Here is a 19,637-nt window from a genome sequence, read left to right as displayed (position 1 = left end):
AAAACACATGAGAAAAGCAATGGAATGGAGTCAGAAGCTCTGCTTGCTCGCAGCTTCACTCACCTGGAGTAAATTTTTAAAATATATTTAAATTATTTTTATATATTTAAATTCATACAGATTCCTTTCAATAAAAATATTAAAATGCATTTAAGACAGATTTTCAATAAGCACATTTTGGGGAGGGGATGTTTTACATTTGAATCACTAGAGTGGGGCAGCTGGGCTTTACAGAAAACTGTCATGTAGCATTAAAAGTGAAAGCAAAAAACATCAGTTATGATCTTGACAAATCCCATTTTGTCAGGGAAATATTTTCATTTCCTCTGCAGGAAAACCTCTTATGGCCATTTTGTGGGTTTTTTGTTTTTTTTTTTTTAGTCCAGTTGTGTACAAAGAAAGCAGTGAAATTCCCTTAATTCCATAATAGCTCAGCTGGCCTGGTGAAGTCACCCCAAAGTGGAGGAGCTTCCCCTGGGAATGGGTGGCTGGAATGCTCCAGAGCTGGAGCTGGGGCTGTGCTGATCACAGCCATGCCATTCCAGCCCTGCTACATAGCAGCAGTCAGAGTCATTAAATAATTATACCTTTGATTAGCTGCTTTAACTGTTCATTGCCTTTGAAATATGATAGTATAATTTAAAGCTTTTATTAAAAGACAATTTTTCTAGGTGGTTGAAAAGGATTTTTTTGTGTGTGTGTGTAGAAAAGAGCCATAATTTTCTGCTTCAGATAATGAAAAACTGAGAAAAATGTTTCCAATTACCATTTCCTTTTTGTCAATTGGAATCTTGTATGTTTATAGTGCATTGGAAAGGCACTGAAATCATTTAGTGACTCCTTTACCTACTGCAGAAGTTTGGGTGGAGAAATATTGCAAGGGGAGGAGGGGAAAAAAAAAAGAACTAAAAACATTTTTTAGAAATGTTTAATTAAAGTAACTTTTTTCCCCTGTCACCAGCAGAAGTATGAATGTGTTTTCATTTTTTTCCCCCTTCATTTGAAATGTTCAAAGCTGAGGAGAAGGCAAACGTAATTAACTATTCATATGATTTGAAGTATTGCTTTTAGAGTGTTTGCTGGGTCTAAAATAGAGCATGGGAAAGGATTCAGTGGCACAGGAAAGAGTTGGGGTTTTTTGTACCACATAGTTTGAGTTGGATTTGGGGAAATTTCTGTAACTCAGCACTTTTATTAATTTACTTTACATCAGCTTGTTTTTTCTCAGTCTTCTGGAGTCCAAAAAGGGAGTAGTAAGAGCTGTTGCCACATGAAATATCTTCTGTCTCCCCCCTTTTTTTTTGTTTTGTCTTTTGGGATATGCATCCTGATAATCCCTCCTGCTCCAAACAGAAATGTTGGGAAACTTCAGAGTCACCTTCAGGTGTTTAAAGATGGTTCATTGTGGAAATCTGGTTGAATAAATCGAAAAACAGGGAATTTTATAAGTATAAAAATATTTAAATAATAGAATAATACTTAAAATAATATTTATAATAATATTTATGATAGTATTTATTATAATATTTATTATAATATTTATAATGATATTTTAAAATAGGGGTTGCAACCAGATCTTTAGGGGTCTTTAAGGTCCCATCCAACCCAAACCATTTCATGAGTCTGTGTATTGATAAGATCCATGCAGTTTGTGGCATTTTTTTCATTTTAAAATGTAGTGTTGGACAGATCTTGAAGTGCAATATCATTTTACTTAGACATTCATATTTATGTATAGATCTAGATTAGATAGGTCTAGGGTTTGTTTTGATGGTTTTTTAACCCTTTCTTGAGGAATTTTTGTCATTTCTGCTTTCACATAGGATAAGACAATGTCCAGCCCCTTCACAGTCACAGAGACAAATTTGCATGCAAATTTGCATCTGAGGATTTGCAAATTTGCGAATTGGCATGATCTGAGAATGTCCTGAGCTGCCTCTCAATGAGATCATTTCAATCCTCTGACCAGAGGGTGGGGTCTGCTTGGACAAGCTGCTCCCCCAGAAGAGAGGAGACTCCCCAGGCTGCCCCTGCTGGAACCACGCGTGGTGCAGGAAATCTCCAGGAAGAGCAGGGGGAGGACTGAAGTTTATCCCTAAATATTCAGCTTTGCCTGCCATCCTCCTCTCAGAAATCCATTTTCCTGGGCAGGTGTTACCTGGAGAAGCTGCCCTGTGCTGTGGGAGGAGGATTTTCCTCATTTGCCATTCCTCAGTGTGGAATTGCAGTGCTGGGGTGCCTGGCTGGTTTTATTTCTGGCACTGGGCACTGGGAGGATGCTCTGGGAAGCACCTGACACTGCAGCCCCCTTCCCCCAGCCTGGGTGCAGAGATCCTATTATTTCTGATAATTGATGCTGAGGGCTGTGGCGTGCCTCATTTAATCAGCCCTGCTCAGCACACTCCAGGGATGTAATTCATGTAATTCCTCCTCCACCATGGCTGCCCAGGCTCGGACACAAAGCCCAGCAGCCACAGCAGCTTTTAATCAGCTGGCTGAGGACTGTTTGTCTAATCAGCCAGCAGCTCTGTCACAGCCACACCAGAGGTGACATTAGCACATCTGGAATGCTCGGCTGCAGCACTGGAGTGAGGTTTCTGTGCATGTGAACACTCTGCCAGGAATAAAAGTATGTTTCTGCTTATCAGAATGGGAAAAGAGCTGAATTGGAGCAGGTTGGAAAGGGTTAATGCAGGGTTTTGTTAACTCTAGTATCCTGAGCATCCTTAGAGAACTTGCCAGGTAACAAACAGATGTGTCCTCAGATCACACATGAGTTTAAATTTAAACCCTTCCTACAAACCCCTCCTGCTTTTGGGAACAATGCTAGGTGATGGTGGTGGGAAGGGGGAATTGTGGGAATCCTTACAATCAGAGGGTTTTAGGAATGCTACAAAAGGCAGGCCTCAGAGAGAGCAGAAGTGCGATTAGAATTAAGCTGTAGCCATAATTTGTCAGCAGAAAAATTATGTAAAAAGTAGAAAAGTAAGGACAAATAGAACCATGGTCTGTGTATTAGTGCTTGGCTAGAGTAACTCCCTAAGCTACAGAAAAGTTTATCTAGCAAGATATTAGGAAGTTCTCAGCTTAATAATGCAGCTCTGTGCATTGTATTTTAATGCTTACAAGCAGGTGTTGCATTAAAATAAGCGAACATTGTTTAACCAAAGGTACGTGTGCTTTCAGTGATTGGACAGAAGTACTGTCAGTGTGCTTCTGCTTTGTGTGATTGGTCAAAAACTTTTCAAGGAAGTTGTAACATGCAGTTCTTTGTCTGCTGCCGGGATGTGAGCTGCTGGCATCTTCCCATTGTCATAACCATGTAATGAGACTGATGCTGGAAAATAAAACAGCTCAAGGCACATTCCCAGCAGTCCCGTCCCGTTGGTGATTTGTGCAGAGACCCCAGGCAGTGAAATTGGAGCAGGTTGGAAAGGGTTAACACAGGGTTTTGTTGGCTGTAGCATCCTGAGCATCCTTAGAGAATTTGCCAGGTAACAAACAGATGTGTCCTCAGATCACACGTGGGCTTAAACCCTTCCTACAAACCCCTCCTGCTTTTGGGAGCAATGCTAGGTGATGGTGGTGGCAGGAAACACATTTGGTGCAGAACCTGGCTAATCAAAACTGGGCAGGACAAGCAGCTGCATTAGCAGAGGAGAAATAGCAGGCCTATTAAAGAAGGCAAACACAGAAATTTTGGCTGCTCACAGCTGTAAAGTTATGGCCTGAGGAGATACAAAGAGAGGTGGTAATTGGGAGTGATTAAGTTTAATTGATTCCCAGTTCCTCCATATCTTTACAAAAGGCTGTCCTGGAGCTTGGTTTCTTCCTTCCTGTTCCAACATAGCTCTTCTCACCCTGCTGTGCAGGTGTAAAAGGTTTTTCTGCACCCCTGGGGGTAGCTCAGCTCCCAGGGAGCACCCAGAGGCACCAGCCGAGGGCTGATCTGTGTCCCCACGTCCTGCTGGATGTCCTGCCACAGCTGCAGCTGCTGCCACCCTCCCTGCTCAGGGACAAGGACATTTGCTCCTCTGAAAGGTGCCCAGGCAGTGCTGGGGTCACCATGCCTGGAGGGTTCAGAATGGGGGTAAATGGGGCACTTTGGGGTGTTTGTTCAAATGTTGGGCTTGGTCTGGATGGGGCAGCCATAGCTTCCCTGGATCCTCAATATCCCAGGGCCAATGCTGTTTGCCACTTCAGGAAAAGTCAAATTAAATGCTGGAAAGTTGTCACCTTCATTCCAGATGTTTGAGAAGGTTTGCCTGGTTGGTTTTTTTTTTTCCTGGAATCTTTAGTTGGAAACACTTCTTGGTGGCATTTTTGGAGGAAAACACACTTCCAGAAATTGCTTCAAAAATCAGTCTGTCTTAAAGATTTTGTTTTTATTTTTAATTTGAGTTTTTCTGTTAGATAATGAAGTATTTCTTACTTCATTATCTGGTTATTGATAACCAGTTGGAGTTTTTTGATTAAGCATATATGTATTTTATATACATATTATATATAAATATAGATATATATAGATATAAATATATGAGATAGATGGGTAGATATATCATATATTGGTTTCCAACCCAAATCATATATATATATGAAATATATATATATTTCAATCGTATATATATGAAATATATCCAAATCAATATTTATATTATATATATATATTTTCATATACATGATATAGAAAAAGATTTGGATAATAGATAGATATATAGCTATATAAATATATAGCTATATATAATATGGTTTATATAGATATAAGGATAGATATAATACTTTTTATATATTTATATATAAAATATACTTGTTTCCAACCCAAATCATATATATATTATATAGGAAATAGATTTGGATAATAGACATAGATGTGTATATATATTTAGATTATATGGATTATATAGATATAGGGATATAGATATAGCTATAGATATATGAGATAGATATATCATATATTGGTTTCCAACCCCAATCACATATATATATGACATATATATATAATTCAATCATATATATATATGAAATATATCCAAATCTATATTTTATATCACATATATAGAAAAATATATTTTCTATATATATAATATAGAAAATTATTTGGATAATCTATAGATATATAGATATATATCTAAATAGATATATTGCTATATATAATAGGGTTTATATAGATATAGGGATAGATAGATAAAATATTTTTATATATATTTATATTTAAAATATACTGGTTTCCAACCCCAACCCTAATTATATATATATTATATGAATAAAATATAATATATAGAAATATATATATATATATAAAATCTTGAAATATATAGAAAGAAAATAGATTTGGATAATAGACATAGATATATATATATATGGATTATATAGATAAAGGGATGTAGATATAGCTATAGATATTTGAGATAGATACATCATATATTGGTTTCCAACCCAAATCATATATATATATATATTTCAATCATATATATATGAAATAGATCCAAATCTATATTCTATAACATATATATATATATAATGTATATTTTCTATATACATATGATATAGAAAATTATTTGGATAATAGACATAGATATGTATATATATAGATTATATGGATTATATAGATATAGGGATATAGATATAACTATAGATATATGAGATAGATAGATAGATAGATAGATCGATCATACATTGGTTTCCAATCCCAATCATATATATATGAAATATATATATATATATTTCAATAATATATATATATGAAATATATCCAAATCTATCTTCTATATCATATATCTAGGAAATATATATTTTCTAGATATATGATATAGTAAATAGATTTGGATATTAGATAGATATCTATATATCTATCTAGATAGATATATAGATATATAGATATATAGATATATAATATGGATTATATAGGTATAGGGATATATAGATATAGATAGATAGATAGAAATAGATATAATATTTATATATATATATAAAATATACTGGTTTCCAACCCCAACCCCAATCATATATATATATTATGTAGAAAATAGATTTGGATAATAGACATAGATATGTATATATATAGATTATATGGATGATATAAATATATATATAGAGATCATATGGATTAGATAGATATAGATATAGATATAGATATAGATATAGATATAGATATAGATATAGATATAGATATAGATATAGATACAGATATAGATATAGATACAGATATCTCTGGAGCTGGCAACAGAGCTTTTGTTGGGTTTTCTATGGGGACCAGGAAGTGAAGCCAGAGCAGATCAACTGAATATCCTGGGAGATAATTGAAAGACAAAGCAGGCAGCTAATGAGCTGCAGGGCCTGTTGCAGCCTGGCTGTGGGTACCAGCAGTGTGTAATTCCAGAGGCAGGCAGGCTGAGATGGCTCTGCTCTCCTGACACATCAATCACCCTGCAGAGCCTTTGCTTGGCAGTGTCCACAGCATTACTGAATCCTTAAAGGCACCTGGAGGAAGCAGGCAGGAGCCCAGTGGATGCCAAAGGGTGCATGTGGATGTGTCAGGACCTCAGCATCTAAGTGGGAAAAGTCCATTTGTTGAAAGGGAAGGGAAAGGCCTGACACTTAACACATTAAAATGGATTATTTCATCCATAGGTTAATAGAAAAGCAGGCTGCAGGTTCAGTCCTGCACACAAAACATGCCATTAAAGTGTGAAAAATGGGAAAGGCTCTGGGAAAGGATCTCTGTGCACTGGAGACCATCTTCCCTTTCAGAGGGGTGCCAAACCTCGATTTTGCCTATTTATATGTAAATGTTTCAGAGGAAAAACAAGTTTTCTGCAGGGCAATTGTGCCTCTCTAGTGCAGAGACTTCTTAAACAGGTCTTTAAATGAAAGGGTCCTTCCAGCTTGAAGGATGCACCCAATGGAAACACTTTTAGATTTGGTGATGTCACTCAGAATGTGTCCTCCTCCTCAGTATGGAGCATTAAAACCTGCAGATGGCTTTATTCAAATCATACCTGGCCTAACAGACAGTGCTCTTCCAGCTTTAATTCTTCAGCTGAAAATGGAGCTTTCTGTTAAAGCCTGGAATGATTTTGTGGCACTGTTCCTTCTCCCTGTCAGCAGCTGTTTGGTCTGAGTTCCCTGGGGCGTTACAGAAATTCCCCCATAAATATTGAAAGGAATTTTTTAAATTATTGTATCCTGAAACTGGCTGTGTTGTGGGGTGTGGATGACATCCTAAAGGGTGAGGGACATCTCTGGTGGTGGGAGGGAGAAGGGTCTGAGGTCCCTTAGGAGACTTCTTGAGTCCAACCACCAACTCATCACTGCTAAACCCTGTCCCACGTCCAAATGCCATTTACACACTTCCAGACAGGGCAATTCCAGCACTTCCCTGTTCTTCCAGTGGCTCTCAGGTGTCCTGGTCTACTCAGATGTTTCATCTGGTTCCTGTGTGAGAAAACCCAGCCTAACTTCAAGATTCTAAAGAGGGTGACAATGTGCTCTCCTCTAATGAGCCTGGGAGCAGGGTGCTTTTGAGCCAGATTTTCTGCTCATTGTGAAGCAGCAGCTCAGAGGATCTCAAAGTTTGGGTCAATTCTAATAAAACAAGGATGCTGCTATTCTATGTAAAAAATAGACCTTTTTTTCCCCTCCTTTCCAAATAAACACTTAGATTTTGCAGTGGGGGAGGAATTTTGGAGCAGCCTAGGATAGTGGAAGTATCCCTGCCCATGGCAGGGGGTGGAACAAGATGGGCTTTGAGGTCCCTTCCAACCCAAACCATTCTGGGATTTATTTTATGGTTCTGCTTCCTCTGAGCTCAGTGCTACAAAGAACATTTGCTGGGATGAGGGTTTTAGGTCATTACATCATCACCTCAGTTTCTAAAGGAGGTTTAAGGGTGAACTCTGGGCACCAAGTGATCCCCACAGGCTTTTGGAGGAAAAGGAGCTCTTGTCTGGCTGTGTTTTGTCATGAAGTAAATCACATTTTACTGTAGCTGTTTTGTCTAGTCCTGTATCTTCTGCACAAATACTTCCTGCCTTTTTCTTTTTTTTTTTTGCCTTTTTTTTTCTTTTTTTTTTTTTTTTTTGACTTCTACTGGTCTGTTTTTGTCTATTCCAATAGCAGCTCCATTTAATCTTGTCAAATCGTGTCATGTTGTGGTGAGTGAAAGAAGAATCACTCTGAATATGAGGTTTTCCACACTGGCCATGGATTGCAGGGGCTGAGTGGTCCTTGTGTGCATTTTCTGTGTGTAGCTCTTCACGTGTGAACAGGCTCGTGCTTGGATTTTACTTCACATGCTTTTTGATGGTTCTTTTCTCCCCTTTTTCATTGAAAAAAAAAAACAAAAACAAAAAACAAATTTTTTTTTTCTTCCTTCCCCTTCTTTTTTTCTTTATTTTTATTCTCTTTTTTATTATTATTTTTTTTTCTCTCTTCCCCTCCTGCTCTCTGGACGCAGCCAAACGCAAAGCTTGGAAACTAAACCGTGTTGGTAGCCTGCGAAATATTTACAGCAGCAGCAGCACCAACACCGAAGGTAACAACCCCACCTGTCCCAGACAAACACCTCCTCTCTCCCCCCCTTTTTTTAACCCACCCCTGCAGAATTTCACCCTCCTTGCCCCTCTCCCTCTGCCCCTGGAGATGAGATTTGCCCCGAGCATGCGTGTTTGTTTCCACCCCGTGTTTGCAGAGTCATTCCACTTGGTCTTTTCATCTTTCTCTTCGTGCCTTTTGTTTTGCCATTCATGTTCCTTTCAGCTTACTTAAATTTTGACCTTTCCCTCTAGTCGTGGAGTGGTGATGTTTAAATTACTTCAGGAACCCATTTTCTCCTTTTATTTATTTATTTTTTTTAAGAGATACATATATATATATTTTCCCTTTCTCCATGTGGGCACTCAATGTAATATTTCCCAAGTTATTACGGTTTTTAAAAGTGTTAGTATCAGGTGTAATGATCTGTAGCCAAATACAATAGTGTGCCATGACATTTAAGTAACAATCTTAATTTGTTTTGTGCAAGCCTTCTCCATAATGTTCTTTGCAGCTCTAATCCAGAGGCGAGACAGTGCCGGGTCATTTGCATGTGCTACTCTTGCTTGTAAATTCTGGATATTGTTGTATTTCTAAAGGTCACCCAGTGCCAAAGTTCACAAATTGACTTACATTGCTTTTTTTTTTTCCCCCACCCAAGGCACCCATCATGCCTTCTGTATAATAGCACATGGAATTTTATGTATTTATTTCCCCCCCCTCCCCTCTCCACCTTCAAACAACACAATTACAAACTTACTTTTTTTTTTTTAATATATATATTTTTTTTATTATTATTACAAATGTCAAAGGTCAGAACGACTCGCAAACCAAGCAAGGAGGAGGGGAGGGGGAGAAAAAAACCCACCAGCACCATCTCCAGCAGCATGGAAGAGGGATGGTGTGAGGAACAGGGAATGCAAAATAGGTCACAACTCAGTAATCTCGCTATAAGGGAGGGGGATTTTTTTTTTCTCTTCACTTAAGTGCGAACCAAATGGGTCAAGTAATCGCCAGCTCATGCCCTAACACTAATTGACTTATTTTGGAATGATTAGAACTGTAATATTTTTCTTAATGTCACTGTTTTCTGGGCTGTTGATTTTAGTGATTGCCAAGCGGTGGCATTAAATCTCTTGTAAATTTTAAATTGCATGCTATTTCTGTAAACAAGTCCCTCTGTTCACATCCTGATCATTAACCTTTGGTGATTTATATCACCAGCCTTTTTTTGCACAATTACAGCCCAGGCTGCTGCTGGGGGCCTGGCTCTCCCTGCCAAAGTCTGCACGGGAAACAAAAGTGGGGTTTTATTCCAGCTTGTTCAGGCAGCTTTTTTTTTTTTTTTTTTTTTTTTTAGCTATAATTTTATTTCATTTCTCAGCCCAAGTGTAAAATTATTGTCTTTCAGAGCTGCTAAACTGGCTGGTTTGATCCTTTCATTGTCTTTCCAAATAAATATGAAAAGACAGAGAGTGACTGTCAGATATTCATAAGTCTTGGGGTTGTCTTTTTTCCACAAAGACACTTTAATAATTTTCTATTTGCTGTTTATACTTCCCAGCCCCATTTTTCCTCTGATCAGGTGTGTTTGTTGCTACAGGTTTAGTGCTTGAGAAGCTTGTGAGTTTTTATTTACCTGTTCATAAACTGCAGCAGAGGAACAAATATATGGAATTCCCTTGTGTTTTACAGATCAAGGTTTTGTAGGGCCTGTCTAATTTGAGGAATCTTTTATCTTACTGATCAAATTGAGTACTGAAGGCACCTTGGTATGGAAACACAGTTCTGCTGGCCATGGCCCAGAAACTTTTGAGACAGCATCAAAATGAAATTCTAAAATTGGGTAAATGTATCATTTTTTGGATGTTTGATCCCCCCCAAAAGCTGGAGGTTCAATGTTCTTAGCTGTGAGCTGGTACTGTGTGAGAGCTGGAATGGTGAGACATGCAAATGTGCAGTTAATGAGCATTGTAAGTATTAAAAACCACATGTTTGGATAATTATGCCTTCAAATAAGAGAACGATGATGGGAAATGACAGTCCAGAATAACAAATCTGCTTTGCTCCTTGGCACATGCTTGCTCAGTGGCACTCACACCTATTCACACACCAAAAACATTTCCCTCAGCTTCAGCCCTGCTTTGGAAAGCTCTGCAATCATTTTTAGCTCCCTGCTGGTGTTTTTAGGTGCTCTGGGTGTGCTGCCAGGTGGGCAGAGCTCAGCTGGAGCTGGGGGAAGCTGCAGCCCAGGTGCTGCTCTGGGTAGCTCATGGTGATTTTTGTGCTACCTAAAGGCCAGACAGAATTAAGGGAATAAAAACCAGTTTTATTTCTTGAAGGGTCTTCTGGGGGTACACCCAAAAAATGGACAAAGGTTTTCATACTTTTATAAGTTTGGGCCATTTGCATGTTGGGGGTTAATCTCCCCATTACAGCTGCAGGTAATGAAGTCATTTCAGTTTGTTCCCCCAACTCACTTTTGTTTCCATCTCTCAGGGTGTCCTTGATTCCCAGGCCTAGAGGAGAATTGTGTCTGACCAAAATGGGAAAGCAGTAGGGAGCACTTTATATGGAGTTTAGAGTTGTACACTAAAGAGTTGCAGGATTAAAAATACAGGAAAAATAGAAAAGCTGAAATCCTAAGGCCTCAGTAATCCCCAGCATGGGGGGACTCTGTGCTCAGGCTTCCCCATCAGAGGGGCTGCTCTCTCCTGGCTGTTTCACAGCAAAAATAAGGTTTGGGGTGGGATTTTCCCCAGCTGTGGGATCCCAGCTGAAGGACTCAACCTTCTGAGGGTGTTACAGAATCACTGAGGTTGGCAAAGCCCTCCCAGCCCATCGAGTCCAGCTGTGCCTGATGCCCACCTTGTCCCCAGCCCAGAGCACTGAGGGCCACCTCCAGGCCTTCCTTGGACACCTCCAGGGATGAGAACTGCACTCCAAGCCCTGAGCACCCTTTCCATGCAGAAATTCCTGCTGCTGTCCACCCTGAGCCTGCCCTGGCCCAGCCTTGGCCATTCCCTCCCCTCCTGTCCCTGTTCCCTGGGAGCAGAGCCCAACCCCTGCCTTGTCCCAAAATTGCAGAGTTACCTCCTCCATCAGATCTGTCTCATTACAAGAAATCTTACTTTCATTCATGGTAGAGTTTGTCTAAACTCTTTAGCTGTCAGATTTTGGGTGGTTTTCCATAGGAAGCCAAATGAGAGAGTCCCATGTGCTCCCTGTTGCAGGCAGCCAGGCTTGAAGCAATCCTTTGCTTTTTTAGGGGGGAAAATAGGTAGTATTATATAAATAGCAGTGAGTATATAATATTATATACTAGTATACAGTATATATTGTATATTTCATATTTAAATAGTATATATATATATAGTATATATATATAGTAAATTTCATAAATAGCAGTGAGTATAAATAGCAGTGAGTATATAATATTTCTATAGTATATAAATAGCAGTGAGTTCTGCTTCAAACAAACCCCACTCTGGTTTTAAGGGTACCTGGTACCTGTTATCATGGCAATGTTATTAAAATACAGAATAATTTCTCCTGTACCAACAGATTTCAGGCCAGGTTGGACAGGGCTTGGAACATCCTGGCATAGTGGAAGGTGTCCCATGACAGGGGGTGGAGCTGGATGAGCTTTGTGGTCTCTTCCAGCTCAAACCAACCTGTGATTCTATGATTTTGCAGCACAGCAGGAAGGATTATCTTTAAGGAACTAAAAACCTGTACTCTGCATGGATAAAGATATTAAATCCTGATTTTCCCCCTCCTTACTGTTGCATGATTTTGGTTGGATTTGTTGGGCACTGAGGGAAAACTTTTTTGTTTGGGGTCTCATACTTGGCAGTCCCAAGCTACTTTTGGTTTTAAAGTGATGCTGTTGCTGCCATGCAGGAAGTTACATGTAAACTGGATTTTTTAAAAATTTTTCTGTCTAATCTGAATTTTTAAAAATTTTTCATCTTGGGTTGTCTTGGCACCCAAATAAAACATCGAGCCCAAGAGGGAGAGGGCTTCAATGCCTTCAGCCTTTCTCCACCACTCAGAGAAATGTGATTTAAACCAGAATAAAACTCTTCCAGTGGAACACAACCTTTACCAAGAGCTGTGGGCAAGCGACAGCAGAGCTCCCTTGTCCTGATGGGGTTGATTTTCAGAACTAATTAGATTTAGACACTGGGTTTGGAAAGGGGAGAGAAGTATTAGCATAGCCATGCCCAGTGGGACATGGCACAAATATTTCCTTAATTGAGGCTGCTAATAAACATACTTATCTGCCAAGTGAGGGGGGTGATTCTCACTGAGTGGCAAAGGTAACTGACCCAACCCACGTGGGACATAAATAACACAACAACTGTTGTAAACAAACTGTGCTTGTAAACAACTCCTGTTGCTTCCCAGGGCACCCCAGCAGCTCTTCCCTCTCCTCCTTTTGAAAGGATGAAGGGTTATGGTGCTTGAGCAGAAGAGATTTTCAGGAGAGATGAAAAAGGAGCTGAAATAGGTCTGGGTGTTACTTGAGGCAGGCTTGGCTGGGATTCAGGCTGCAACCTCAGCTCTTGAAGGTGCTTCAGGAGCATTTGAAACACACCCTCGAGGGGGTTTGGTGCTGCACTTGACTTCTTCTTCCTGGGAAGTGTTTCCTGTGTGAGTGGCACCACCCTCCAGGTGTGCATGATGAGTTACTGTTAATTAGCAGCAGCACCAGCATCCTCTGCTGTCACACAGCTGTGCTGGGCAGAGATACAAATGGACACCCTGGTTGGCCTGGAAGCCAGAAAATCCAGTCTTATTCTGGCAAAATACTCATAAATGCCTTTTAGATGTACCTTCATATGTATTTATTTAAAAGCCACCTTCTAGGATGGGTGTGATTCCTGCACAGCAGAAAGGAGCCCTTGCCTTGCTGAAAGGTTGGACCAGGTGATCCTTGAGGTCCCTCCCAACCTGATCTTCTAGGATTTTGTGACTTGGAATTGTGTCACTCACTGGTGGTGCAAGGTGTTATTTATGCAGTTCTTTAGAGTGAAGGTAAAATAGGAGGGGAGTGGAGATGGAGACCAAGTGATTTGTGCACATTATTCAGAGCCACTCCTGAGAGACACCAGGAGGTGTGAGTGCTCCTGGACATGTGTTTTCCCTACATTCCACAGACTAAAAAAGGAGTTCTCTGGAACAAGTTATGGACTAATTGTATCCTGTGGTAATTTTCAGTGTGGGTTTCTAAACCTGATCCCAGTCCCACATCCCAAACACGTGGCATGGGGAAGGCAGGGGGGCCATGCCCTGAACTTTTGTTTTTTCTCCCACAATGCATTGCTCCTGAGAAATTTTCTCTCTTTGTTTTCCAGAAGTGGGTGGGCTGTGGCAGTGTCTGGCTTTTGGCAGAGCAAAATAGCAAAATAAATTGTGAACCTGGGTTAAATGCAGTTGGCTGTGGAAGGATGATGGTGAGAAGTGTCCCTGGAACCCCAGAATGATTTGATTTGGAAGGGACCTTAATGCCCATCCCATCCCACCCCTGTTATGAGCAGGGACACCTCCCGCTATCCCAGGCTGCTCCAAGCCCCATCCAACCTGGCTTGGAACATTTCCAAGGATGGGGCAGCCACATCTGGGCACCCTAAAATTCACTGATTCCGTGTGGGCTTCCACTAAAAGAAAAAACCTCTTGTGCTTTTCCCTCCATATCATCACAATCTCACAGTTTTGGTTCATTTCCCATCCTCCCCTCCCAGCCACCCTTCTCTCTTCAAAACAAAAACAAAAAAAAAAGGCAAAACAAACAACAACAGCATTTTAGACATCTCCTGTTGATGATAATAACTTCCAAATGGAAGTCAGTGGCAGCTGGTTCTTCACACTTTAACCCTTCCTCTGCTGCCCTTCCAGGAAATAATTGATGACTGATTGGCCCATTAACCTTTTTTTCTTTAGAAAAAAAAAAAAAAAAGTTTGACAGCCTGAACTTGTGTAATGAGGAGGGATTCCTGGTGAAATCAGGCTGATGGCTGAGTTGCTTGCCCCTGAGGATGCAAAATTAGCCCCGTGGGACCTCGTCTGCATAGAAACTGGACACAATTAGTGTAATATCCGGTGTTATTAATGTAGTTTGGAGTAATTGGGCAGGTTGATTTCGACAGGTTGATGGTGCTAAAATACTATTATAGTGGACCTTTCCATGAATAACTGTTAAACATGGAAAACTGTTTAATAAAATTTTGTGATTGGGCTCACAGGGATTTAAATAGCACAAGCTATAATTTGGCTGAAGAGTAAGAAGTGAACAACTTCATCCTCCTGCCTGGATTTTCCTGTTCCTGTGTGCTGTGCTTAAGGACATACAGGAACAGGTTTGTTCCTTGTCTTCTGAAGGAATTGCCCTGGGGCTGATGTGGAGCAGGCACTGCTGCTTTGTTTCACAGTTGAGTTTGGGGAAAAGAAATATTGGCATGTTTAAGCAGAAAAAATTAAGGAGGATGCCTTCAACCAGCACAGCTTTTTGAGGAGTAAATCTGAAGCTTCAGTGGATATAGAATCATGGAATTATTAAGGTTAGAAAAGACCTACAAGATCATCAAGTGCAGCAGTTAATCCAGCACTGCCACGTTCACCACTAATCCATGTCCCTAAGTGTCACATTTACAAATTTTCTCAAGACTCCACACCTCCCTGGGCAGCCCCTTCAATCCCTGAGCACCCTTTCCATGGGGAAATTCCTGCTGTGCCCATCCTGAGCCTGCCCTGGCCCAGCCTGAGGCCGTTCCCTCTGCTCCTGTCCCTGTTCCCTGGAGCACAGCCCGACCCCCCGGCTGTCCCCTCCTGGCAGGAGCTGTGCAGAGCCACAAGGGCCCCCCGAGCCTCCTTTGCTCCAGGCTGAGCCCCTTCCCAGCTCCCTCAGCCCCTCCTGGGGCTCCAGACCCTTCCCCAGCTCCGTTTTCTTCTTTGGACCTCAACATGTCCTTCCAGCCCCACCTGAAAAGGTGTTGCAGCTCTCCTGGGCTTATTTCTCCTGGGCAACCCAGCTCCAAGTGTGTGTGTGTGATCAGCATTCTTAAAGAGGAGATCAGAGGAGTCAGTGGTGCTGCAGAGACTTTAACTCCTGTGTTGTCCTACAGGAGCCAGTGCACAGGGCTGAATGTGACTTCATTTCTTGTGGAGTAGTTCCTCTTAGATCTTCCTCAGGAAACCCTGAAAGCTCTGCTTGATAAACGAGGCTTTGGCCATGATTAATTCATGGCATTTTGGGTAATGTCTCTACCTGTTGGTCTGGAACAGTGTGTTGCTAAAGTGGAACACTTGTAGCTGTGCATCATTCATCTTTGACCCAGGTGGATGACATGGAGCTGTGCCAGGGGGGTTTAGGTGGGATTTTAGGAAAAGGTTCTTCCCCCACAGGGTGCTGGGCACTGCCCAGGCTCCCCAGGGTTTGGGCACAGCCTCAGGGCTGCCAGAGCTCCAGGAGGGTTTGGACACCACTCCCAGGGATGGACAGGGTGAGATTGTTGGGGGTCTGATCCTTCTGGATCCCTTCCAACTCTGGATATTCCATGATTTCTTTTCCCACTTACCCCATGCACTGTTTTCCAGTAAATTAACTGGACCTTCAGGTACCTCCCTGCACCTGAAAATGACATTCAGCTCTGTGTTTATCCCCTCCTGGAGGTGCCAAGTCACCTCCTGCTGCCTTTGAGGCATCCTTACAGCATGACATGGAGCTTATCCAAGAAAAGCCCTTGTCCCCCAGCTTGGGAACACAGCTGCCAGCAGTGCTGTCCTTAAATCTGCTGCTGGATTTGTCCCTGATCTTTGCATGTTTATAGATGATGAGGGAACACAGTAGTGCCATGGCTCTGAATATATAATCAGTCATTATCAGACAAAATGTTCTTTCTGAAGCTCGTTATGGCTGATGTTCACCAGAATTTTGTGCTCTATTATTCTTTTCCTTTCATGCTTTGTGCCAGCCCGCCCCAATTGCACTTAACTCTGTTTCAGCTTCCTTGATTTTCTTTTTTTTTAATTTGGCATTGGTGTCCCATGTGTAGGTGGGGTGTGTGTCCATTTATTTCAGTGCTGCTGGTATTTCCATGCGCTGCTCCTCTGGCCTGAATACTTGTCCTCCTCCTCCAGCAGCCCTAAGGATATTTCAGTGACCCTCTCTCCTGGCTTCTTAGATCATTTTCTCATCTCCCATGTCACATGTGGATGTTGAATAGGCTGAACTGATTTTAATCCTGTATTGTAGCCCAGTAATTATTATTATTATTATCCCAGTATTTGTGCTGTAGAGGAGAAAATGTCCACATCTGCTTTAATATATCTGTGCTTGTAAAAACTGCTTGAAAGAAGAGGGTAAATTGTTACATTTTCTGTATTGTCAGCTCTTTGTGGTCCATTCATCTTTTATTTTGTGGTACCCTTTGATTTTTACATTATGCAGCTTTTAGCACCTCAGGTTTAAATCTGAATGATGCTTGTTGGCCACTTTATGTTTGATTAAGGCACAGACTCAATTCCAAGCTCACAAACACAGGGACTGAGTATTTACCCAAACCACTGCTTTATCTGCACAGCAAAGAGTGGATCCTGGTTGTTTCCTGGTGCACTGTGCAGGGCAGGATCCAGACCTGCACTCACAGGATTTGCACAGTCCCAGAATGGTTTGGATTGGAAGGGACCTTCAAAATTATCCAGTGCCACCCCCTGCTATGAGCAGGGACACCTTCCACTGTCCCAGGTTGATCCAAACCCTGTCTAAGCTGGCCTTGGACACTTCCAGGGATCCAGGGGCAGCCACAGCTGCTCTGGGCACCCTGTACCAGGGCCTGCCCATCCTCACAGCGAACAATTTCTCCCCAGTATCTCATCCAAATCTACCCTCCTTCAGCTTAAAACCATTGAGTAACACAAGTTCTTACCAACCAAGATTGTTCTTTTCACTGTCCTTAACTTAAGCTTTTCTTCCTATTGCATTTATTTTTTTCTTTCTTTTTTTTTTTTCCAGAGCAAGAAGAGAACTTTGAGTTTATCATTGTCTCTCTCACGGGCCAGACTTGGCACTTTGAAGCAACCACCTATGAAGAGAGGGATGCATGGGTCCAAGCCATAGAGAGCCAGATCCTGGCCAGTTTACAGTCCTGTGAGAGCAGCAAGAACAAGGTATGGGGCACACAGCAATGCTGGCAATAAGCCATGGGTCAGGGGATCATCAGGATGGTAGCAAATTCTGGATTTTAAGCCCTTACTCTTCGAGCTGTGTGTGTTCCCCCCACGGCTGAGCAGGGTTGGAGCTCTCTGAACATGGCCTGGGAGGAGCAGCTTTCCCCCTTGGAATGCATTCCTTTGGTGACAGAAGGAATCTGCTCACCTTTCCTGTCAAAACAAATGTTTAAAATCTGAGATGTCCTCAGCCAATGCTCATTTTGGGAGAACTTGTGTGTCTTGAGGGCAATTGTCTGTAAACAGTTCACAGAGAGAGCAAGGTGCTGAGTGGTGATTGAGGGACAGAAATGGCCAATGATTGTTGGTCATTTCAGTCCAGAACTGTAGATCCTTTAATATTACCCACCTAACAGTTGTCTTTCATGATTTTATACTGCAAGGGAGACTCATATTTTTAAATGAATGCCTGCCTTCATTGCCCTGGTGTGACAGACTGGATCAAACACCAGTAATTACCATCACCATAACACAATTTACTTCCCATTTTGTGTTAAAAAATGGGTTTTTATCAACATATATTCCTGAGATGGAGGAAAATCACAGCTTACATGTTTCTTGCTTAGCATGGGTTCACACATTCTGAAATGAATGCGTGTTACCAGAGCACAGAAGGGGAAGTTTGTACATTAACACCTACCTAAAAAGATGAATACAAAAGGATAGAGAGTGGCTGGGCAATGGCTCAGAGAGGTTTTTCTCACTGGGTTCCCAAAGCATGTCAGAAGAACTGGCTGGAACAGCAAAGGGCAGTTGGGTGGACAGGTTTAGCAGGTGCCCCATGGCAGTTGTGTCTCCAGGTGGACATCCACAAGTCCTACTTGGTGTCTTGGTTTGAAAAGACAGGTGTCTGCTAAGGAAGGCAGAGCCTCTCCTGAAATGGAAAATGTGAACCCCCTGCCTCTGAACTGTTATAGGTTTGAAATTAAGGGGCTCTCAGGCAAAGATATGGGAGCAGGAATAACAGTTCTTTAATAGGGAAGGAAAAAAACCCCAAACCAATGCAGTAATACAGAACAACACTGACAGAGTGAGAATATGGCCTGACTCCCTGTGTGTCAGGGTGTTGGCAGCAGTCCCATTAAAGGGTGGCTGCAGCCCTCCTGCAGAGACAGGTGTGGTTCTGCTGGAGCAGGGATCCTGTAGAAGGGTGGAGTTTTCCTCTGAAGATCCAGTGGTGGGGTAGATTGGTCTGGTCTTCCTCTGGGAATCCAGTGGGAAAGGGCTGCTCCTCTGGGAATCCAGTGGGAAAGGTGCTGTGTGTTCCAACCATCAGATTATATCCAGGAAGGAATGCTTGGCTCCTCCCCCTGGGCAGAGCTTCTCCCAATGGGATGATGTAATTTTATCAGTCATGCAGTGACACTCAATGGCCCATGAACACAAGATATTTCCCTGAGGGAGGACTGGTTTGTGGGAGAGATAAAGAAAACTGCCCAAGGAACAGAAGAGAACTGCCCCAGCTCTAACAGACACAGAATAGAATTCACACCCCCAGGCACATCTTGCATTTCCAGCCTAAGACAGTTGGCTAGAGCTAATCTGCCTGTACATCAGGAGAGTCTCCCCCAGCAGAGGTCATGGGCAGGTCATCCTGGGGAGCATTTAAAGGGGAGCCACTGGGTGAAATCTGACCTTTGAATGATGAAAAAGTTCCAGCCCCTTCTGCAAACCATCCCTTAGTCTTCATTAGCACAAGCACACACATCGATAAAAGAAATTGATCTTGTAAAATAATATTCTTGTCTCATTTATCTCAAGAAGCAAGCCTACAGTGTGGCTGCTGCTCTTGGGAAGAGCAGGGTTCATTCCCAAGCTCCATTTCCCTCTGTTAGAATCCAGGCTGGAGACCCCAAAAGTCTGGGAGGTGCCAA

The 19,637-nt window shown here is 41.7% G+C and overlaps 1 protein-coding gene across 9 annotated transcripts in view; it reads left to right on the top strand.

Annotated features, from left to right (window-relative positions):
* Positions 1-19,637, top strand: part of AGAP1 (ArfGAP with GTPase domain, ankyrin repeat and PH domain 1) — a 327,099-nt gene that overhangs the window by 259,298 nt on the left and 48,164 nt on the right. For 5 of the 9 annotated variants that reach the window (XM_036386314.2, XM_036386313.2, XM_054515341.1 and 2 more), the window contains 2 exons: positions 8,456-8,533; positions 17,549-17,703. In XM_036386314.2, the coding sequence (XP_036242207.1) occupies positions 8,456-8,533; positions 17,549-17,703 (233 nt within the window). The remainder of the gene's footprint in view (positions 1-8,455; positions 8,534-17,548; positions 17,704-19,637) is intronic. The other 4 variants (XM_054515344.1, XM_036386316.2, XM_054515343.1 and 1 more) reach the window with 1 other exon arrangement.

This window comes from Molothrus ater, chromosome 7, assembly GCF_012460135.2.
Source record: "Molothrus ater isolate BHLD 08-10-18 breed brown headed cowbird chromosome 7, BPBGC_Mater_1.1, whole genome shotgun sequence".
Classification (NCBI taxonomy): Eukaryota; Metazoa; Chordata; class Aves; order Passeriformes; family Icteridae; genus Molothrus; species Molothrus ater.
The sequence above is the reverse complement of the archived record's forward strand: the minus strand, read 5'-3'. Positions and strand labels throughout refer to the sequence as shown.